This window comes from Castanea sativa, chromosome 9 (genome assembly GCF_040712315.1).
Source record: "Castanea sativa cultivar Marrone di Chiusa Pesio chromosome 9, ASM4071231v1".
NCBI classification, from domain to species: domain Eukaryota; kingdom Viridiplantae; phylum Streptophyta; class Magnoliopsida; order Fagales; family Fagaceae; genus Castanea; species Castanea sativa.
The window spans coordinates 11,429,669-11,454,569 of NC_134021.1; the positions used below are offsets into that span (position 1 = coordinate 11,429,669).

The 24,901-nt window shown below is 36.5% G+C and overlaps 2 protein-coding genes across 2 annotated transcripts; one reads left to right on the forward strand and one right to left on the reverse strand.

Moving 5' to 3' along the window:
• Positions 1–698: 698 nt before the first annotated feature.
• Positions 699–13,429, reverse strand: LOC142610818 (IAA-amino acid hydrolase ILR1-like 3). The gene is made up of 5 exons (XM_075782760.1): positions 13,035–13,429; positions 10,133–10,258; positions 9,527–9,841; positions 1,794–1,922; positions 699–1,254 (listed from the first exon to the last, which is right to left on the reverse strand). The coding sequence occupies exons 1-5, from the start codon at positions 13,398–13,400 to the stop codon at positions 877–879; spliced, it is 1,314 nt and encodes a 437-aa protein (XP_075638875.1). The 5' UTR covers positions 13,401–13,429; the 3' UTR covers positions 699–876.
• A 9,534-nt stretch (positions 13,430–22,963) lies between these two features.
• Positions 22,964–24,008, forward strand: LOC142611267 (secoisolariciresinol dehydrogenase-like). Its single transcript, XM_075783339.1, has one exon. It carries the CDS (start codon positions 23,345–23,347, stop codon positions 23,888–23,890), a length of 546 nt encoding a protein of 181 aa, XP_075639454.1. The 5' UTR covers positions 22,964–23,344; the 3' UTR covers positions 23,891–24,008.
• Positions 24,009–24,901: the final 893 nt, after the last annotated feature.

Below are 24,901 nucleotides of genomic sequence, written 5' to 3' on the forward strand. Positions count from 1 at the left end.
TTCTAAATAAGTTACTTTTTAATAGCCTAACATTCAGTACTATAGAGCATAACTAATTGTATAGCAGTTTCATAAATAAAATAAAAAATCCTTTAAATTACTAGGTATTATATGATCACACCATACTCTTGATGCGCTTATCCACTTAATCTACCCTACACTTATTATATAATTCACACCCTTTTCAATCTCTCAATCTTTATGAATTATTGATCCAAGATATCAAAAAGATTTAGTTCTTTAGTATCTATTGACTATCAAGTCTTATCACCTTCTGAATTCCCCAATTTGAGGGGATTGTGTTTTATTTTTTTCCAAATTCTCTCAAATAATTTCCTCCTCCACCCAAATATATCAAATAGGGGAAGGGAAACACCCCATCAATGCCCTTCTTTCAACTAGTATCCGTTTCTTTCCTCTCCCTCCATCCAAACGGTAGGCAATCTGTAAATATCTCTTGTTGGCCAGTATGTGCCTAACCAAGGAATCACTCTTTCATACCTCAACCTCTACCTTTAGCTACTTCTACAATAATCCTTTTGGCGACTAAAAGCTCATGTTTTCTTAAAAGAAAAACTTCGATAGTGGTGACACCTAGCTCGCAAACTATTCCAGTTGATACTGGTAGCTAGGAATAAAATGTGTAATTTGGGATTTGGTATGGACATTTCAGAACAATATCATTACTCAGAAGGCACTTTCCCAAACAATTCTGTCGAGATTTGAGATTTTCTTTCTGTACAAGTCATGTACAAGTACAACTATAAGTGGACAGAATTTCAGGATTTATTACATTGTATATTCATGATCTTTCCCGTCTCTTTGGTCAATCAGATAAAATTTGAATAACACATTATTTTGCTCTATCCCAAGTCTCTAACTAGTCTCAACAAGATGGCCATCCAAGTAAGAAATGGCCACAGCAGCATGGAGAGCTGCTCCAATGGGAAGAACCTCCTCATCAATAACTAAGTAGGGTGAGTGCAAATTTTTATTTGATTTCAGTGTTTCATTACTCACCCCAATCATGAAAAATGCAGCTGGAATCTTCTGTGAGTAGAAGCTGAAGTCTTCTGCTCCCATAGTCATTGGAATAAGTTGGACATTGGGTTCCCCAAGCAAGCTTTCTCCAACCCTTTCTGCATGTTTGTACATTGCTTGATCATTAACAGTTGCAGGATAAGGCTTCAATTTATCCTCCAAGAAGTCTATTGTAGCATTGCATTGTTGCACTGCTGCTTGCGTCTCAATGACCTGTTAATTACAATTGTTACCATACTCTTCTATCTCAAATGGTAGATTTCATGCTCAAAAAGAAGCTCCATACTCCCTAGACATTGTTCAAAACAAACTTCCAAGGAAAAGTAGCTGCCAATAGTCAGTACTCACTAGAATAAATTAAGCAGCTTAATTAGGGGAAAGGAAGTAGCCTTTGCTCAAAGATATTTTTAGACAGTTACAATTAACACCCCTGTAGTATGCCCTTAAAATTCAGAAGACCTTGCGATTTGGTTTGCAAACACTTAGCTCCCTTATACTTACATCCGTAAGTCAATTTGTTTACTTTATCAGAATTTGATGATGTTAAATTGGCAAATGGCAACATAACCTATTGAAATACAACTTAAAAAAAAAAAATTTAATCTTTCAACCCATACCTTCTCAAAGTGTGCTTATCTCATCCTCCATATCATACCATCTCAAACTCCAAAAAAAGAAAAAGAAAAAAAGAAGAAGAAGATATTAAACAAGCGTGTATCTAAGCTATTAGACTAGAATTGTGTCAAAAGTACCTCTTTAATTCTTTGCATAAGGTAGGATAGACCTTCTGTACTCATGCTTCGGAATGTGCCTCCAAATCTCACTGTCTCTGGGATTACATTCCCTGCTTGGCCACCCTCAATGAACCCAGCAGAGATCACCTGTAATTCGTAAATGTTGAAACACAGACAAGAAAATGCTATAAGGTTTCTACTTCTCATACTGAATTTAATTATCCACTAGCAGAAGTACTCATAACACGTATGCCTTTGAATAGGAACGTCTCTATTTTCATTTCAATTGAAACGGTAAGAATAAACATTTGATGTTGTGCAGATAGCATCCCAGGACTCAAATCAATAACAGTAAATGAGCGGAAATTAAATAACAAGCACACACAAAGAACACAAGAATTTACGTGGTTCGGTAAACTGCCTACCTTCATGGCGACGACAAAGAAATTCCACTATAAAAATAGAAAGATACAATAGTGCACAAGAACACTCTCAAGAAACCCAAATCCCAAAACACCCTAACTCTCTCTCACCCACAAGACAAGAAATCACTATTCTTCTTCTTATGCGGCTGCTACTAGGTTTTAGGAATTATCTCTATTTCCATACAACTAGTGGTGCGGACACAAGATACAGGCCCCCAATTATACACACGTATGGGAGGAAGAGCAAAAAGAAGACGGCCCAACCTGTGGCCTTATGGATGGAGCCTATTAATTATTGGGCTTGAGATTAAGCAAGCCCGAACATTTAATAATTAGGGTTTTGTGTTGTTAGCTATTTAAACACTTTTTCTGATTATTGTAACACAGCTTTTGAGAATTATAAAAAACTGTTTGTTTTCTTTTACACTGGTGCCGACTCCAGTTTGCTTGGTGCTGATTCCAAGTAGCCCTTAGGTGCTGACTCCTAGGGTTATCCTATTATTTTTCTGTTCTATTATACTATTGTGGTTGTCCTACGTCAGTTTTGGTATCAGAGCAGACTTCCGGTCCATTCAACACAACCGTAGACAACCACGTCAAAGCAAAGCCATCAAAAAGAGCAAGCCAACCATGACAGTACCTTTCAAGTTTTTGCCCCATGAGATCTTAAACAAGCCTAAGCCAGCCCCTGCAATCCGTGTATTCCCCAAAGCCCCACATGAGTTTCTCACCCCCAAACCAATAGAGAAGCCAGCAGCGCCTCCCAAGCCGGTGACCACCATCCGTGCTTGCCTTTGATCACAGAACCCACAGGCCACCAAAAAAAAAAAAAAAAACCCATGAAAGACCCAGCCACCAACACCCACAAAAAAAAAAAGAAAAGAAAAAAGAAGAAGAAGCAGAGACCCACAAAAGACCCAGCCGCCAACACCCACAAAATCAACACCCACTACCGCGAAGCCCAACAACCACTAGCCGCCGTGAAGCCCAACAGCCACCAGCTGCTGCGAAGCCCAACAGTCACCAGCCACCAGCCGCCGCGAAACCCAGCACTTCACCCTCGACCACCGCTGCTGAGGACGTCGGCCAACGCTGATGCCAAGGCCGAGACAAGCAACCTCCAACTCCGTCGATGACTCCGGCGACTCCAGTTGATGGCTCCAGCCGATGACTCCACCGTTTCTTCTCTTTCTCTTTTAGTTCCTTTTTGTTTCTAGTAGCTTCCTTAGTTCAGTGTTTATGTTTGGGAGTTGGGTTTAGCAGACTCTTGTTTTAAGCTATAGTTCTTTTATTGTATTTCAAAAAAAAAGAAAAGAAAGGAAAACACTGTTGCTGTGACAGCCCATTGCTTGTATTGGGCTTGAATTGTTTTCACAGGTCCACTCAGCCCAAGTCAATTCACTACTTGAGGAGCAGACTGTGGCTACCTAGTGCAATATGTGGAGCCACTGACTAGGGTACAATTCTGACTCTATTTTTTTTGGTGGATTCAATTTTGTCTCATTAAAAAAAATATTATCTTTATGTTTTTTTATGTGCATATCCCACCATACTCCATTATCCTATCCATTTTGTGCTCAAATTAATTGTTTTACTGTTTGTGTCCTCTTTCAGTACCCACTCTAAAATTCACAAAAAAAAAAACCAATTTCTTTGAAATATCTGATTCTTATTATTAATTGTGGAGCTTATTGGGATTTGACTTTTATTTGGGCTATCTCTTAATATTGTGAACACTGTCACTATTTGTCTGCAATTCCTTCCTTCGATTCATCGATCTAGTCTCTACATGTACTCTTGCTTGACCTTGAATTTTACATTGAGAATTGATTACTTGAATTTTTGGGAATCTCAACTGCATTCATAAATATTGTGTTGCATGCATCTACGTAGTGGTCGCATCATGTCAAACCCTGAACCTCAATCCACTTCCGAATCTAGGCCCTCTTTAGAGCAAACCATAGGAGACCTAGCAAAGAGTGTCCGTGATTTGCTGGATAGGGTAGAGCGAATTGAAACATCTCAAAGAGAGACCATTAACCATGAAGGAGATAACATGCTTGGGCAAAATAACAATGGTCACTTTAATAGGGCTCCACACTTTGAACATGATTACTATAATCACTATGGTCCTAGGGATTATGATGATAGGATGTCTAAGGAAAGGATAGAAGCACCCACCTTTAATGGCTGCCTAGACCTATGGGTTTTCACTGATTGGTTACGTCAAATGGAGAAATTCTTTGACTATTACCATTGGGCTGAGAATAGGAAAGTGAGGTATGCTATGATGAAGTTAATTGGGAGAGCTGATCTTTTCTGGGAGGACCTTGAGGAAACCCTTAGGCGACGACGTGAGCCCCCCATTATTGATTGGATGGAGATGAAGCACGCCCTCTCGAGGAATTATCTTCCTCCAACTTATAGGAGCTCCCTCCTTGAGGAATGGGATCGCCTAAAACAAGGCACTGCTCCTGTGACCGAATACATAAAGAAATTCAAGGAATTCCAGAGGCGAATTCGAATAGTTGAGGAAGAGGTTGTCACACTCAATAGGTTCAAGAAAGGTTTAAATGCTAACCTACTAGGCGAGATTATCACCCGAGGAGTCACCACCTTAACCTTAAGAGAAGCCTATGACCTTGCTAGGAATTGTGAGTTAGCATCCAAATCTATCTTTTGGCAACGTTCTAAGCTTCGAAGCATTCCTCCCAACCCTCAACCTTTTGGTAGCAAACCTAAACTTGCCTTAACCTCTAAGGTCAACCCCAATAGCATCCCGATAGAAAAAGAGGACAAGGGAAAAGGTGTCATCAATGAGCCCTCAAGATTAGGCTCTCGCCTCTAATGCTTCAAATGCAATGGGATTGGACATGTCACAGCTAGATGTCCCTTTAGGACCCTTGTCATTCAAGAGGATGATGAAAAGGTAGAAAATGTTGAAGAGCTAGTGTATGATCCAAATGTTGAAGAAGTCCAAGATGTTGAGGCCGAATAGGAAGATGATCCTAGCTACCTCATGTGCATTAGAGCCATCTCTCCCCAGGTTGATGATTCCAAGGCTGTTTTTGGTGTCCCTAGAATGAATGTGGTAAGGTGTGCTTTGACAGAACAAAGGGAAACTGATGATTGGCGAAGAAGTGCCATCTTCCAGACTTACACTAAGTGTGGAGACAAAACGTGCAAGGTTATTATAGATAGTGGGAGTTGCATTAATGCGGTGTCCTCTAACGTTGTTTCCCGCCTAGGCTTGAAATTGATCCCACACCCTAACCCATATAAAGTTTCTTGGGTGGATACTTCCTCCATAGCCATAAAAGAAAGATGTGTTGTCCCACTACAATTCCTCACCTATAAGGCAGAAATATGGTGTGACGTAATTCCCATGGATGTAGGGCATATTATCTTAGGTAGACCTTGGCTTTATGATTTGGATGTCACCCTTCATGAGCGATCCAATCCTTGCTCATTTATGCTTGGAGGCAAGAAGATTGTGCTTAATCCTTTGAAACCCAAGCCAATCGACATGAGCAAGAAGCCAGAAGTGCCGAAGGCGAAAGGTCTGAACATCACAAGCCCAAAGGCATTTGAAAGGGTAGTAGTTCAGGAATCCATTGTGTTTGTCTTGGTTGCTAGGGAACTTCATGGAGAGACCTGTGAGGAGCAACCTGAAGAAGTGGGGCCCGTGCTCTAGGAATTTAAGGATGTTTTCCTAGAGGAACTCCCCGATCATTTACCGCCCATGCGTGATATCTAACACGCCATAGATTGTGTGCCCGGAGCGACTCTACCTAACTTGCCCTATTATAGGATGAGCCCTGCAGAACATGCCGAGTTGCAAAGGCAAGTAGAAGAACTACTTAGGAAGGGTTTTGTTCGTGAGAGCATGAGCCCTTATGCAGTCCCTACACTCTTAACTCCAAAGAAAGATGGGATTTGGAGGATGTATGTTGATAGTCGTGCCATCAACAAGATCACTGTGAAGTATCGTTTTCCTATCCCTCGGTTGGATGACATGTTGGATATGATGGTTGGAGCAACGATCTTTTCCAAGATAGACTTGAAAAGTGGCTATCATCAAATTAGGGTTCGTCCTGGTGATGAGTGGAAAACTGCCTTCAAGACGAAAGATGGTTTATATGAGTGGATCGTTATGCCTTTTGGATTGTCCAATGCTCCTAGTACTTAATGAGAGTGATGACTTAAGTGCTCAAGCCTTTTATGGGAAAATTCTTGGTTGTGTACTTTGATGATATCCTCATTTATAGTAAGTCTAGGGAGTAACACTTAGACCACCTAACTCAAGTTTGTACAACCCTTAGGAAGGAGAGTTTATATGGTAACCTCAAGAAGTGCTCTTTCTTTACAGATAAAGTTGTCTTCCTAGGTTTCATAGTGTCATCTGAAGGAGTTTCTACCGACCCCCAGAAAGTTCAAGCAATTATGGATTGGCCTGAGCCCAAAACTATACATAAGATTCGAAGCTTTCATGGGCTCGCTTCCTTTTATCGCCGATTCATCAAATGATTTAGTACCATTATGTCCCCCATCACTGACTGCTTGAAACATGGAGAGTTTATTTGGACAAAAGCTGCTACTAAGGCCTTCAAGGAGGTGAAACAGAAGATGACTGAGGCACCTGTCATGTGTCTCCCTGATTTCACCAAGCCTTTTGAAGTGGAATGTGATGCCTCAGGTATTGGCATAGGGGGAGTACTTAGTCAAGAGTGTCATCCAATTGCCTATTTCAGTGAGAAGTTGAATGATGCTAAGCAAAAGTACTCCACATATGACAAAGAATTTTATGCCATTGTACGAGCTCTTTGGCATTGGCGCCATTACTTGTTGTCTCGAGAGTTTATTATCTACTCTGATCATGAAGCTTTGCGCTATCTCAATTCCCAAAAGAAGCTAAATTTTAGGCACGGTAGTTGGGTTGAATTTTTGCAACGCTACTACTTTGTGGTGAAACATAGGGCGGGAGTTAAGAATAAGGCTGCTGATGCACTGAGTCGAAGAGTGTCTTTGCTATCAGTCATGAGTGTTAAGGTCACTGGGTTTGAAAGACTTAAAAATGACTATCAGTCATGCCTAGATTTTGGGGAGCTTTACACTAGCCTAAGTAATGCTTCACGTCCCGTCTTGGATGATTATACCCTTCAAGATGGTTACTTGTTCAAAGCCAACAAGTTGTGTATCCCTTGGTCGTCAGTGAGAGATTTCCTAGTTTGGGAGATACATGCAGGAGGCCTTGCAGGTCATTTTGGCCGAGATAAGACAATTGAGAAAGTGGAACGTCAATTCTGTTGGCCTGATCTTAAGAGGGGCGTTGCCAAGATAGTTGGTCAGTGTCGTACATGTCAGCTAGCCAAACATCGCAAGCAAAACACTGGTCTGTACACGCCTTTACCTGTGCCAAATTGCCCGTGGCAGGACGTGAGTATGGACTTTGTGCTAGGTTTGCCCCGCACCTTTAGGAAGCATGATTTTATCCTAGTAGTTGTTGATTGCTTCTCTAAGATGGCTCGTTTCCTACCATGTTCTAAGACTTCTGATGCTTCTAAAATTGCAAAAATTTACTTTGATGAGATTGTCAAGCTTTATGGTCTCCCCAAAACCATAGTGTTTGATAGGGATGTTCGCTTCATGAGTTATTTTTGGAAGACCTTGTGGCAGTTAGTAGGCACCAAATTGAAATTTTCCACGGCATTTCATCCTCAAACTGATGGTCAAACTGAGGTGGTTAATCGTCGCCTAGGGAACCTCCTTCGGTGTCTAGTGGGTGAAGCCAATCGAAATTGGGATTCAATTCTTCCTATAGCCCAACTTGCATATAATAGCTCTGTCAATAGGTCTATAGGCGTTAGTCCTTTTAAGGTTGTGCATGGATTTACACCTAGGAAGCCCTTAGATCTTTTGCCCATGTCCCCACATGTTAGGATTTCTGAATCTGCTGAGGCATTTGCACGACATGTTCATGATTTGCATACTGAGATTCACAAAAAAATTCAGGTAAGTAATTCTCAATATAAAATTCATGCTGATACTCATCGGCGTCATGCAGAGTTTCAGGTAGGAGATTATGTCATGATTCGGATCCGACCTGAACGGTTTCCCTCTAGGACCGTTAAGAAATTGCAGGCTCGTAGTGCCGGTCCGTTCAAGGTATTGAAACGAATGGGCCCAAATGCATATGTCATTGACCTTCCTCATGATTATGGTATTAGCTCCTCCTTTAATATTGAGGATCTAGTTGCTTATAAAAGCCCTACAGCTATTCCTGATACTCCTTTTGATGAGCCTTTGCTTAATCCTATTGATGCCCCTATGCCTACCCCTTTACCCTTAAATTTGCCCTATGCACATAAAGAATCTATTGATGCTATTTTAGATGAGCAAATTGTTTCTACCAGGGATGTAGGAGTTCACCGTTTCCTAGTTCGGTGGTGCGGGCGACCAGATTCTGATTGCACATGGATTACTAGAGATGAGCTACAGCGACTGGATCTTGACTTACTAGAGTACTATCAGAGCTCTTCAGCTTTCCACTCGACGGGGTCGAGTTCCTCTCACCCGGGGGGAGTTGGTGTGGACACAAGATACAAGCCCCCAATTATACACACGTACGGGAGGAAGAGCAAAAAGAAGACGGCCCAACGTATGGCCTTATGGATGGAGCCTATTAGTTATTGGGCTTGAGATTAAGCAAGCCCGAACATTTAATAATTAGGGTTTTGTGTTGTTAGCTATTTAAATACTTTTTCTGATTATTGTAACACAACTTTTGAGAATTATAAAAAAACATTTGTTTTCTTTTACACTGGTGCCGATTCCAGTTTGCTTGGTGCCGACTCCAAGCAGCCCTTAAGTGCTGACTCCTAGGGTTATCCTATTATTTTTCTGTTCTATTATACTATTGTGGTTGTCCTACGTCAACTAGGAATGTAACTCCTAGTGTTGCCGACCTATATATATATATATATATATATATATATATATATATATATATATATATATATATAGGTCGGCAACACTAGGAGTTACATTCCTAGTTGTATTCGGTCATCCTTGACCGACTTACAATAAATGGGATTGTGGGCTTGGCAATTCAAGCCACCCACGTCAACATTTGATTTCCTAAATTTGACCGTGTATAAAGTATTATGTAATTTTAAATTTCACATGACTTGATACTGGATACACAATTAGATTTATAATAATTAATCTAAACCATTAAACAAATTCATTTCAATTGAAGAGGATCCTAATACTTTCCCCTACAGATCATTATACAATTCAATTATTCAAGAATGTGAGGAAAATTACCATGGCCTCTAGAGGATCTGTTTCTCGGGAAATAATCTGTTGGAGTGAAATGATAGCCAATGATGCTGCAAGAACAGGATCTCTAGTTACATGGGGATTTGCAGCATGCCCACCCTTCCCTCGAATTATGGCTATAAACCTGCCAGAGCCAGCAAGCATTGGACCAGGTCTCGAACCAATGGTACCAGTGGGCATTTGTGGTAAAACATGTAATCCAAAAATGGCGTTAACCTTATCAAGTGCTCCCTCTTTTAACATATAAAAGGCTCCGGCATGACCCTCTTCTCCAGGTTGAAAAACAAGCTTAATGGTGCCCTTTGAAATAGATTTTAGACAATGCAATCAGCCAACATTATCAAAACAATAATATATATATATATATATATATATATATATATATATATATATATATATATATATATATATATATATGACTTTAGGGGGATAGATATGATAGGATTTGAATTTATGGCATTAATTCCACGACAATTTCTCATTATCATCAAGTCAAGACTTTCATTTTTTGGACAAGTACACCAAGATGCCAATAAGGTTCTTTTAATTCTTCATTTTTGTTCCTAGATATTTGTGTGATTGTTGATTTACCTGCAATTCACTGCTTCTTTGCTTAAGTAACTTAGCAGCTCCGAGCAGCATTGTTACATGAACATCATGGCCGCAAGCATGCATTTTTCCAGGGTTCTTGCTCTTGTATTCCCATTCTACCAATTCCTTTCAAAAAAATCACAATTAATTAATTCAAGTACTTGATTAAAAATGAAGTTTTCACTTTTGAACAAAAGTAAATCCTAAGTTTAAATAACAGGAAAAAGAAATTAAACATTTGGTATAAATTTTGGATCCATCAGTATTTGCCATCCAAACAAATGTATTCCAGCCACCGTTCCCTCTCCTCTCTTCCCATCTCTCTCCGTTACAAAGATACCCTTAACATGGGAATGCTAAATTATGGATGGGGCAGCTTCCATGAGACAGGTGGGAAGTAAGGCAGTGGTATCAAAATTGAAATTTGGTCGTTTTTTTTTCCCCATAACTTTTGATGCTTTTGAGCATGTAAAGCTGAACTTGTCCAAATTGCCAAACTTTTGCAGACTTCCAAAGATCAAGTTCTTACATTACATGCATATGGAATTTATTTCTAAAGCTAATCTTGCCTAAAATTGTCTTTTCTATTACCAAAACTATGAAGAAAGAATTACTTGCAAGAAAGAATTTCTATAACCAAAATTTTCACTTATCTTCTTCACATGATTCAAAAGGAGTTTTTTTTTTTTTTTTTTTTTTTAAATAAAAAATTATAAACTACAACATCTTACTGCCAATGAAGTTTTCAATTTTGAAATTAAGAGCATTGGCATTGAATTAAGGCGTAGCTAAAACTTTCATGCCTAATCCAAAAATTTAGTCCACAATATGATTTAAAAAAAAAAAAAAACTAGTCTCTTGTCACTAGGCCAATACATGCTATCTAAAGTACACATCCAATTCAAAAATGGAGGAGATCTAAATAACTCTAAGTTTCTTGATATACTATTAGACTAACCAATTACCCTAGGTTGTCAGTTGCCACACGATTCCAAGCTATTTGTTAACTTTTGCCTTCAATTAATATTCTGTCTTTTTCATCAAATTTTTTTTTAAAGACCATTTTCTTCTCACTTTGATTCCAGCTACAACCAGCATTCAACAAAAGCACAAAACATTTAATAAACACCTGGTAAAGAGTTGCTTAGAAAATTGAAAAAAATAAAATTCAGAGTCATAGGTAGCCCAAAGGTGGCCCTCAACCTCAAACAGCAGAGCAATGCCCAAAAGAATAGTACAAAATGAATGCATTTCTGATTTTATTTAACAATAAGTTTCAGATAGTTGTTTATATGATTTGTTGTGATTAATATATAAAAATAAATAAATATATATTATCAGTAATAGAGTCAGTGATATAATCCTTGCCACACTTGCAAAAAAAAAAAAAAAGTATTGTGAAAATTGTAAGTGCACAATTGCGCCTGGACCCAAAAACACATGTGGGCTCAGACCCAATAAACCTTAAACAATGAAATTTGTAGAGTATGAGCTCGCAATCTAATTTAGTGATATTCGAAACTTGATGAACATGCTAAAATATTACAGTATTTGCAAATAATAGACAAACGGGGCAAAATGAACCTACTCGGACGTAAGCCGAGGACAACTTATATATTATTTCTCTTTCTTCTGTCAAAGGTTACAGCTCTTAATATTTTTCTCTCCCCCTTTTTTCTTTACCCTCTTCCCTCTTTAAATACTTCTTCTTCTTCCCTCTTTACCCACGTGTAACGCAAATCACCTTATTAGACACCTGTCCCATCCACCATCCTCTGGAAGTCTTTAAATGATAGCAAGAAGACTGACTTCTACTATTCAGGGGTCATTCCCCCATTAATGCGGTCAGGGACGTAGGTGCAGGGTCTTTAATGTGGAGGTAGCAGCCTTTTTCTGAGATATTTTTCTCACACCGTTGCGTCCGGAGGGTGCTTAAATCCCCCTCTTAACCAACGGTTTTTCCAGAACTCTGCCTTGATCTTTTTGGCGAATCCCAGGGTCATCGTGGGTCTGTCCGAGGAGATATTCGTCTTCGGACGAATCCTCGGACTCTTAACTCATGGGCCGACCTACAGTTCTAGGGGACTTTTAGTCTAAAACAAACTAGTGCCCATCAACAAAGCCCAAGGCCCAAATACTTACTTAGGTCATTTTAGTCCCCACAAAAATAATTGCCCTTGAATTATTTTTTATTTAATTAAATCTTCAAAGTTGGTGACAAGTGTCCACAAATAATGAATTATAAAAACAACTACATTAGTTTCCAACTAATACAATTGGTTCCATGTTTAGGACTCAATGATCATATTTATACAAAATTATGTAAAAATACATTGTTACTACAGTGAACATGTAAATTTATAGTAATAATATTCATTTTGTATTTATTTTTTTATATATATAAATGGTGTTGTTACTTAAGATAAATAATAATAATAATTTTTTTAATAAAATAATGTGTAAAATAGATAATATAAGATGAATTTTTTTTAAAAATAAGGTAAAATACTATTTTAGTCTCTAAATTTTACTAAAAATTTGTTTTTTGTCCCTAAACTTTAAAAGGTCATCCCTAAAATTTGTAAAGAATTTTTTTTAATAGTTTCGAGACAAAAATAAAGATGAAAAAAAGAACTTTTTTCAATAGTTTAAGAATGAAAACTAAACTTTTTTGGTAAAATTTAAGAACATAAATAAAACATTTTAAATATTTTAGGATGAAAAATGTACTTTAATAGTTTACAATAAAAAAAAAATCCTCAAATTTAAAGATGAAAACTAAACTTTTAATAAAATTTAACAACTAAAATAGTATTTTAACCTAAAAAGTAAATACATCTAATAGAAAAAAAAAAAAGTAAATTATTAAGTTGAGAGACAATGTGATTAAAAAAAAAAAAACCTGAATGGGGAGGGCATCCATGTCTGCCCGAAGAGCGAACCAAGGTTGAAGCAGGGAGTGGGACCCAACAGAAGCAACAAGGCCAGTCTTGGCAAGAGGCCACGTGTACTCAATCCCAAGCGAGTCCAGTTCCGATCTAATGAGTTGACTCGTTTCGAACTCCTCAAAAGCCAGCTCTGGGTTTTGGTGGATTCTCCTCCGAACCCTTCTCAACCAATCCGAGAACTCGGCCTCCCTCGCCGATTCCAGCAACTCACGAGTCAACTCAGCTAGCTCCGATCCCGACGCAGACACCGAAACCCATTTGAATTGTAGTACATGACACGTGAATATTGGTAGCAACAATAACAAACGTAGCCACTCCATGACAAACAAACACCCAAAGCAGAGTTTGAGAAATCCTGAAATACTATAAATATTTTGATGCGGTAATTGAATTTGATTCTATTATGTCAATGTCAATGATACTTTAGGCTGAGTTTGGATAGGTGGCTGCGTCTGGCGTTCGCGTTTTTGACTTTTTTTTTTTATTTTCTTCCTTGCGCACATCTTCCAACAGGGGACAGGTGCAGTGTGCACCACTGTGCGTAAACAGTAACCGCACAGTGGTGCACTGTTCATATACTTTTCAAATTTTTTAAAATTAAAAATAGGACCCGCGTCACTATTCACCTATTTAAAAATTATTTTGCTACAGTGTTTTCAGTTTTCAGTTTTCAGTTGTATCCAAATGGACCCTTAAAAAAATTGTATACTTTCTTTTTTTTTTTTGAGAGATTTTCAGTCTATGTTGTCTATTTTTGATAATAGCTTTTTATTGTTAGAAACTCTTAATGATAACTCTTTATTATTAAATTAAGATACCAATCAGTTTTTGGTGTAAGTAAGAATTGAAAACCATAAGAAACTTTAGCAGTTGAGCTAACTGAAACCCACTATACTTCTTTCTTAAAATTTGGCATATGCGAAATGTTAACACGGACCATGAGCTCCGTTAAGAATGATTTATTGTGAAACTCATTTAGTATAAATTGATGAAATAATTGAAAATAGTACTAAAATAATAAGTGAAATTCAAAAAATTGACTTTACTAGTTCTACATCATATAAAATTGTAAAATATTTTACAAAAAGTTAAACTATTATTAACGTAAACTGGCATAACAAGTTAACACTACCTTGACATATTTAGCATGAAATTAAGTTTGGGACGGGTTTTGATTAGGAGTAATTTGGTCCAATCCGTGGACACCGATAGCCAACTACATCATTTTTTTTTTTTTTTGGATATTAATTTTGTAATTGTCATGAATTATGATATTTGTTTTTTTGGTCACAATTTGTTTTGGACTACCAAATTTATTACAACTTAATAATATTTTGTGTATATGATTGACGAACCATCACCATGACTTTCACACGAACTTATTACTTTTTATGTACCTCTCAGTAACTTGTATATATTAGAGTTATGACAAGAATTGTGGTATAAAAGTTGTGTTCACAAATTTTCATTTTTGGCCATAAAAGAGCTCTTAGTAGTAGGAATTGGACACCAAGGGGTTGACTTAGTGGTTATTAAGGTCTCATGATATTCATGAGATCTTGGGTTCAAAACCTATTGACAATAGTTTAGGATCACCTTAAGGGTTTGTTTGGTTGGAGGAGTGGAAAAGTGGGAGAATAGAATATTTAGTTTTCTCTCATTTGTGAATGGTTGGAAGGATGGAAAATAGGAAAAGTGGAGAGTTGAGAAACTTATTTGTTATATTGAGAAGAAAAGTGAAAGGATAGAAATTGAAATTGATATAAATTTATAATTATGATCCTGTTAAATAAAACAAAAAGTAACGCATTCTTTTTATTAAATACAATTTGTACAATTGTATTTCATACATTAAGAACATAATTGACAAGAAGTTCAAGAATCCAAAATTATTATTAAAAAAAAAACCGACTAACTGTTTGAGAAAATAAACAAACACTCTGCACATGCTAAAAGAAAAGAAAAAAAGATTACGTAAAAAAAATGGTAAAAAACTGAAGAAAGGATAAGCATTAAAGAAAAAAAAACAAAGAAAAAAGAAGAGGTTTGTACGTTGAAAAGCTAATGACAAAATGTACATAGAAGAAAAGGACAAAAAGGATAAGAATTTTGGAATGTTAAACTGGGCAATTTTGTCCAAAATATTACCACATATTTTCCTTGTGTTTTCACTCCAAATTGGAGTGATTCAATTTTGGTGGATCGATAAAAAACTTTCAAACCCCGCCACTTTTCCTCTCTCTCTTCTCTCTTAATCAAACACATCAATTACTCATTTTCTCTCCTATTTTCTCCACTATATTTTCTATTCACCATGTTTTCAACCCAACTAAACACACCCTAAGGGAATTCTTCATGTAGTAACTTGGTGTGTATAGGATGAGAAACTATATACACTCAAAAGAAGAGTCAAATATTTGAAAATGTGTGAATACTCTCGTTTGTCACAAAAGGGGGAGGGGGGAGGGGGAATTGTAAATAGGGTGAGGCAAAATTATAGGTATATATCTTCGTCATATTCTTTTTTGGGAAAATATATATAGGACGAAAGTTGGACCATTGAAGCAAAGAAAATACTCATCAATCTCTAATAGATGATGTTAGTGTTGATAATGGTAGGAGGGATGAGATAGGGGTTAGGGGGCAAAGAAAGAGAGAGTTAATACAATATCTATAAAAAATATTAGATTATATGCTATTTAGGGGTAGAAGATGTTAGAACATTATTATCAAGTGTGTCAAATGCCAAATACACACCAAACTCTAAAAAAATCACTTTCATCAAGTGTTTTAAATGCCATAATATTTGGCATTGATGAACAGTGCAATCTCAAATTTGAGACCGCACTGTTCACAAATTGTAAAACTTATATTATTTTTTTATTCAGGTGCGACCCGCTTTCTTTTAAAGAAAGAATAAAAATTGAATGAAATTGTAAAAAAAAAAATGAATAAAAATATCAAAGAAAGAATATTTAAATGAAATTATAAAAAAAATAGAATGTTTGATGTTTGATATATTGTAAAATGAGGTGTTAAAATTGTAAAAGTAATGTTTTAAAATTATAAATACTAAAACTTTTACTGATGAGAATTCTTTAGCCCCTTTGAAACTTGTGCAAAATGGAACAAGAAACAAGGGAGTTAGTCAATAAAAAAAATAAAATAAAAGGGCTGTCTAAGACAAATTTATTATTATTATTTTTTTAGTTGAGAAAAGACAAGTTCATTGTTGGCTACCTATATATGCCGTTAATTTTGTCGCGTTTGCCAGCCAACTCATTATATTAGAATAAGATCCATTTCATAAAGAAATAGTTCTTTTTTTTGAAAGTTAAAGAAATAGTTCTTGTTGCTTCTTTGCTCCTTACTTCAAAACCTAGGTTGGTGCTAGGGTTCCGAACTTCACTCTAAGCTGAGTAAGTTAACATTTTAACTAAAGCAATAATGAAGTCACTGTGATTAGTAATCATCTAACTTAAAAACAAATACTTTTTTGGTCAACTTCTTGTTTTGTCGTTTAATTTCCCAAAAAAATAAAAATAAAAATAAAAATAAAAATAAAAATAAAGACCTAGTTGGTTCTTTTTAAATGGAAGATGCTGCCACATCTTTATCAATAAATGTAGGGTTCTCGGTTCACTGAATCCTGCCCTTAATCTCAACCTTAACTCAAAGAGTTAGAAATCTCTTTCTCTGTTTCGCGCAATGGCAACAACTTCATTAATCTCTGCAGTCACAAGAAGGTTAGCAAGACTATGCTTAATCATGTTTTTATTTTACCTTTGTTCATGTTGTTGCTAATTTTTTTTTTGTTTTTTGTTTTTAGAGTTCTAATCTATGGTGTTCGCTCCTAATGATAACTCTTTATTTTCAAACCAAGACACTAATTGGTTTTTGCTGTCGGTGGGAATTGAACCCTAAATCTCTTATTTAACCATTAGAGACTTTACCAGTTGAGCTAACTGATGGATTCAAATGTTTTGCATATTGGGTTTTTTTTTTAAGTAAAAAAAAAGTATTGGGTTAATTTCCATCTTTGGTAAGTAGTACTAGTAGGTACTATTACAAGGTATGACAAAACTTAGATACAGTACCTTCCTTAGATTTCCTTTTTAATATTTAACCATGTAGTTACTTAACTAAAAAATTCACTTTCATCTCATGTGAAAAAATTCACATGGTAGAATTTTAAAAAAAGAATTTAAGAAATAACACCTAAGTACTGTTCCTAAGTCTCAACTTACGAGGTATAACGTGATTTTACTGCAAATTGGTTGGAAAAGATAGTTCAGAGTGTCATTGTACTTTCATGCAAGCTCAACCCAATTTAGGAAGTAAGGCTTCTTATGACAAAGCAGTCTTTTACTCTTTTTGCCAAAAAAAGAAGGAAAAAGAATCTATTGTTGCCTAGCCACTTCTGATTTTGCTTTCAATCATATGGGCAAACTTGGGCCGGACTCTATTTTTATTATTAATTTTTGGCAAAAACACTATTTGAGTTCTTATATTTTAGAGTCACAGTTAATTTAGTCCTTACATTTTGGTAGGAATCAATTTGGTCTATGTTATTTTAACTTCCAGTCAATTTGGTCCCTACCTTTAACTTACTAATGAAAAATGTCTACATGACAAATAGTTTGCATTGTTGGCATATCTAATATTTAAATATTAAATAAAATATTAATGTGGCAGAATTTTAGTGGCTACATCAGTGCTTATATGGAATTGCCTCTAGTCAAGTTACCTACAACTAGGCACACCAGCCTCAGTTATCCTAAGGACAAAACGACCTTAGAAATAGTTGCCCAGAAGTTAGAAGAACTAGTAAAAAAGGAACCAGCCACCCCTTCGTCAGTTAACGTTTTAGACATCCAAACAGCCTCTAGCAGTTCTAGCCAAGCCTCTGACCAGGAGATAGAATAACTAGAAAACCAGTTTCAGGATTTACAGGTAAAACGGCTTTACCATCCCAACATAAATCCAACCAGCTCAACCAAGAAGTGGTACCCTAGACCAACACCCCCTGACCTCCAGTATGAGGAAAGGAATGTTAGTAACCAATTCTCAGTATCATCTGGAAGACTCTATGAGTGGAACATAGATGGTCTATCAGAATAGGAAATCCTAAACAAAATCCAACATATGACTATAGTAGCCAACAACTACTTGGACGAAGGCCGTTCTCATAAGGAAGTCATTGAAATGATGGTGTTAGGATTCACAGGAAAACTCCTACAATGGTGGAACAACTACCTAACAGAAATGTCTAAAGAAGACATCAAGTATGCAATTCAAAAAGATGAGGAAGGAAACCCTATCATCAATGAAGTTGAACAAGGAGTTCTTGATGGTGTCAAAACCCTGATCTATACGATCATGAAGCACTTCATAGGAAGGCCTAGCAATATTACATCTAGAATTTACGAGCAGCTAAGTAACCTTAGATGTAAAACCCTAGGAGACTACAAGTGGTATGAAGATATCTTTACCACTAGAGTCATGCATAGGACTGATTGTAACTCTCCGTTTTGGAAGGAGAAATTCATTAATGGTTTACCAACACTTTTCAGCCAGAAAGTCAAAGAAACCCTTTGCAGTCCTTCAAGTGTCATAGATTATGATAACCTAACCTATGGAGACATCTCTAGCACCATTCGAAGTGAAGGAATGAAGATGTGCAGAGATCTCAAAATCCAAAGCCAAATCAATAAGAACAAAGCCAAGTACGAAATGAGACATTTTTGTACACAGTATGGCTTACCCTCAGTCAAACCTTCCAATAGGAAATCTAGGCACAAAGGAAATGAATCCTTTGAGAAATCCTATAGGAAGAAAGCAACCAAGTATAATAGAAAACAGAAGTACAAAACTGATGATTTCTATAAAAAAGGAAAATCCAAGGAACCCATTCCACAAGCATCAGACAAATGCTACAACTGTGGAAAGAAAGGTCATTTCAAGAGCGAGTGTAGAGCTAAGGCCAAATCCCTTATCAATACCCTCATTAGTAACCAACATAGCAAAAATGAGATCTTCATATTACTAGAACTTGACCACTCAGATAGTGATTCATTTAGCAGTGCTAGTGACGGAGAGCTTAGGCAGACACAGCGCAACTAAACAAAAGGGCCAAGAGGCAATTCCAACTTGTTTATTTGAGATATCCCACAATAACTATTATTAAAACTAGCTCATCTTTCCTTGTTTTTTGTTTTGTTGATATGCAGCACATCTTTTCTTGCTAAAGTTTTATACATTTATTAGCAAGGTTTGGCCTATTACTAAAGTAATATTTTTTTATTGAGAGGTAGCAGTCAATTCAGTACTAGCAAACGAACTTTTTTTTTTTTCTTTTTTTCCACAATATCTTTCCATGTCCATTTCTGGAATCAAAGATATACTAAAAAAAAAAAAATTTTAAAGTTCTAGAAAAAAGATTAGAGTTTTAATTAAATTCCAAAATTTGACCCCAATAATAAATCAGATGCTTGATGAAACATGCACTGATTTTCAGTCCAATGTTATTAGCAAATGAAGTGGTGAAGCTAAATTTATCAAATTGTGGGTATGTCCCCAGTACTACAGTAACTTCGTCAATTGGTTGGGTTGAATAATTTTTTTTTTTTGAGGAGGTTGAATAAAATCGACATTGAATTTTTTGAATAAATTAATAATAATTTTAGGTCCACTTGTTGTTTTGTCATTGAATTTTCACAAAATACATACCTAATTGGACCCTTCCTTATGGAAAATGCTGTCACATCTTTATCAATAAATATAGGGTACTAGTTCATTCATATCCACAGAAATCTCACCTAAAAGAGTTAAGAAATCTCTCTCTGTCTCTGCTCAATGGCAACAATTAAGTTCATTCATATCCGCAGTCACAAGAAGGTTAGCAAGATATGATTTAATCATGGTTTTATTTTACAGGTGTTCATGCTTTTTATTTTTTTATAAACTTCTATTAGATCGTTATGATTATTCACATTTATGATCAATTAACACTTCTAAGGCTGTTCCAAGAATTGTTAATTCTTTGGTAATTGTTAGATACTATTAATAAAATTGCTATTTCAAAATTTATATACAAACAATGAGCTTTTACTTCATATTAGTAGGAAAAGATAGTTTAGAATGGCTTTGTTATTTGATGCCAAGCTCAACCCAATTTAGGAAGTGTTTATGGTAATGCACTCTGTTTGCCAAAAATGGAAAACATATATTGCTACTTAGGCTGCGTTTGTTTGAACTGAAAACCCTTTCAGGAAATCATTTTACGCGTTTACGTGTATTTGGCATCCACGGAAAATTCGGTCAACGGAAAATCATTTACGGTTTGACCGGAAAATAAGTCCCTTCCGACGGAAAATCATTTATAGTTTTATTTTACCTTCAAACAATTTCCGGAAACTACACCAGAGAGCTCGAGCACACTCCTCACATGGTCCAAAACCCATCTCCAAACTATTTCCAGAAAAACCCATCTCCAAACCATTTCCCACGGTCCAAAACCCATCTCCAAAAAAACCCATCTCCAAATCATTTCCAGAAAAACCCATCTGCAAACCATTACCTTCAAACCATTTTCAGGGGGAAAAAAAAAAAAAAGGAAAAAAGAACCGAACCAAGATCGACTCCAACGCCGTGCAATCTCACCGTTCGGGCTATGCCTCTCACCGCCGATCAAGCAAAGATCGATCCAACGCCGCGCGATCTCGAACCTAGTGGCCCCCGATCACGCGATCTCGCTTTCGCTGTCCATTGCGCGATCTCGCCTCCGCCGCGTGTCTTGCCTTCGCCGTCGATAGTGCTATCGAAGCCTCCGCCGCGCGATCGAAGCCTTCGCCTTCGATCACACGATCTCTCCTCTCTCTCTCTCTTCCTTCTTCTCTCCCGAATTTGATGATTTTTTTTTTTTTGGGTTTTGTTTGTTCTGTGTTTCTCTGAGAAAGGATTTTTATATATTCGATTGGAAGCTTAGAAAATGTGAGAAAATGTGAGCAATAAGGAGAAAATGTGTTTTTTATAATATTTTCAAGAATACAACCAAACACCTGAAAATATTTTTCAAAGTATTTTTTAAAATGCCACCAAACACCTAAAAATATTTTCTTTTCCCGAAAATATTTTCCCCTGAAATTATTTTACACCCGAAAAATATTTTACACCCAAACAAACGCAGCCTTAGACACTTCTAATTTTGCTTTCACGATCAGCCCAATTTAGGAACTAAGGACTCTTATGATAATGAAGTCTTTTTCCCAAAAACAAGAAAAAGTCTATTGCTGCCTATGATTTTCCTTTCAATCGATTGGAGACAGACATATAAATGCTACTTAATTTCAGGTGTGTGCTGGTTTTGATTCTAAATTTGAAAAGTTTATCGATTAAATAAACTAGCCTATACATTAAAACCTTAATATATTAATATTACCAATAATCTCATTAACTAGATTTGGATTGAGAGTTGCCTGAATTTGGAGGTAAGTCCACTCTAAGATGGTTGGAGGCCTCTCTCTCTCTCTCTCTCTCTCTCTCTCTCTCCCCTTTTTGGTTCAGTGATGTTCCTGTGAATCATCACATTTATACTATTACTTATTGATAATTCAAATTATTCAATAGATGGAGATCGAAAAGTTTGACATCTTCATTTGAGATATAAAAAAAATGCTAATTGAGTTTCAAGACTCTTGTTGTCATGTATTTACATCACTTGAGGTTATACGCTTCAACAAATCATGAGTTCAATTAAACACATTGCAGAAAGTTTGAGCAATTTTTCCTTTATCAAGAGTAAGGGTCATCAAATAGCCCACGGCCCATAGCCCGACCCAGAAACCCGACGGCCCACCGGGCTAATGGGCGGCCCAACCTGTTGTTATTGAGGCTCATGGGTAGCCCACTAGCCTAGTGGGTTAGGCCGTGAGCTAGTTTTTATGCTCATGGGTACCCGGTGGGCTAGCCCAGTAGCCCAACCCGTTGCCCAGCCCAATAACTCATAATTCATAACAAAAATATATAAGAAGTGTATGAAGGATTGATCTTGAGATATTATAGAGGAATTTCTTAAGAGAATTCCCTCAACCACTAAGATACTCAAAGTAATTGTGCTAAACTTAGTTTACTAAATATATATTTTTCTAGTAGTCTAGCAAATTTGAATTAACCATTTGACATTTTTTTTATTAAAGATAAAATAAAAAACTATTTAAAGCCTTGATAAAAAAAAATTAAACAACAAAACAAAAAATTAAATAGATTTGAATGTAAAAAAATTTGTAATTAAGTATTAAATTCTTTAATTCTTTCATTTAAAAAAATAGATTGATTATTCTCTTATAAAAAATTGATTCTTTCCTTATAAAAATAATAAAATAATATGCTAACACAAGCCTATGGGTAGCCCATTAGGCCCAACCTGATAGCCCAGCTTGCTAAAGACAAAATGGGCATTGCCCATAGGCAGGGTCATGGGCTGAGGTTTTTTCTTTCAGCCCAGCCCGATCCGGTCCGTTAACTAGTTAATAGCCCATTATGCCTAGCCCATTTTGCTCATGGGCCAAGTAAAAATGGGTCGGGCCGGCCCGACCTGGCCCATTGACGACCCTTAATCAAGAGAGATGTTAAATTTCAAAGTCTAAGTCAATGGATAAATATTTTCATAATTTATTGAAACGGCAAAATGTATTTTGTGGACAATCACTTTTATATACATCCATCACCTTATCAATAACAATTTATAACTTTAACAAATTTAAAAAATGTGTTCATGTGCATATTAAATTTCAAATACACCTGAGCCAATGGACAGATGTCATTGCTTCATGGCAGTATATAAATTAACAAAATGTTTTGCACATTTCCTTAATATCTTGTTTCTTTGCAACAAAATATTTCCTTTGCCTATTTTTCTATATAAAGAATAAACAGAGTCCTTTAAAAAGGACTCTAGAAGATGTCCTTTCATTTAAATTATAGAGTATTACTTCACTAAGTTGGTTCCAAATTGTGTAGGTTGGAGGGAAAGGTGGCTCTAATAACTGGAGGAGCTAGCGGCATTGGTGAATTCACGGCCAAAGTCTTTGTCCATCATGGAGCCAAGGTGATTATAGCTGACATCCAAGATGAATTGGGTCATTCAGTCATTGAGGCCCTTGGCTCATCAAATGCACTCTATGTCCACTGCGATGTAACTGATGAAGCCCAAATAAAAAATGCTGTGGACAAAGCTGTGGCAACTTATGGAAAGCTAGACATAATGTTCAACAATGCTGGCATAGTTGATGAGAACAAGGTTCGCATCATTGACAATGAAAAAGCAGACTTCGAGCGTGTGCTTAGCGTCAATGTGACTGGCGTTTTCCTTGGCATTAAACATGCATCGCAAGCCATGATTCCAGCACGTAGTGGTAGCATTATTTCAACCTCTAGCATAAGCTCATATCTTGGAGCTGCAGCTTCACATGCGTACACATGCTCAAAGCACGCTGTCTTAGGCCTTACCAAAAATGCCGCGGTTGAGTTAGGGCAATTTGGCATTAGGGTCAATTGCTTGTCACCTTATGCACTTGCAACACCTTTAGCAACGAAATTTGTTGGTGTTGATGATGAAACCCTTGAGAATGTGATGAATTCCCTTGCCAACCTAAAGGGTGTGACTCTTAAGGCAGAAGATGTTGCAAATGCTGCTCTCTTTTTGGCTAGTGATGAATCAAGATACGTGAGTGGACACAATCTCCTAATTGATGGGGGCTTCAGCATTGTCAATCCATCGTTCAACATGTTTCAGTACCCAGATTCTTAATCATATCAGTAAGAAACACTTGTTTCTGGGTTAAAAAATGGTGTGTCATAATGATAGTAGTCTTTTTTTTTTCTCCCAGATTAATGAGTGAAATAATACCAAACAATGTTCTCTTAGTGCAAGTATATCATGTGATAGTGACAAATTTGAGGTAGTCCAATTAAATCTCTCATGATCATCTTTATACAATTTGAAAGTCATGTCTTTGGATCTTGATAAATTTGAAGTACACTGAAACAAATGTGTATGATGTTAGGTAATGTGCACTAAAATTATTGCTTCTTTAGTTCTAAAGACAAGGGGGAGTCCACTAGTAGTGGACATGGCGTGTGAGAATTAAATTCATCAGCCCCACTATCTGAACACCAAAAAAGCCCACGTTTTTTAGTTCATTTTTCCTCGTTTGATATGCTCCCTCCTCTCGTAAAATATACTCCTTTAATTTCCATTTTGTTATAACATTTGTTAGTTTCATTTAGTGATTATTTAGTTCAATTACGATCAGTCTTGAACAACATCAATATTGAGCAAACAAATAAACAACATCGGAAAGTAAATGAGACAGAATATGGTGATGCAGGGAAAAACCAATGAAAACTATCTAGTAAAAAAAGAAAAAAGAAAAAAGAAAAAACTTGGGAGGGCTTGACCTACAGACCTTATATTGCAAAAATGGTGTGTCATAATGATAATAGTCTTTTTTTTCTCCTAGATTAATGAGTGAAATAATACCAAAAAATGTTCTCTTAGTGCAAGTATATCATGTGATAGTGACAAATTTGAGGTAGTCCAATTAAATTTCTCATGATCATCTTTATGCAATTTGTAAGTCATGTCTTTGGATCTTGATAAATCTGAAGTACACTGAAACAAATGTGTATGATGTTAGGTAATGTGCACTAAAATTATTGCTTCTGAAGTTCTAAAGACGGGGGAGTCCACTAGTAGTGGACATGGCGTGTGAGAATTAAATTCATCAGCCCCACTATCTGAACACCAAAAAAGCCCACA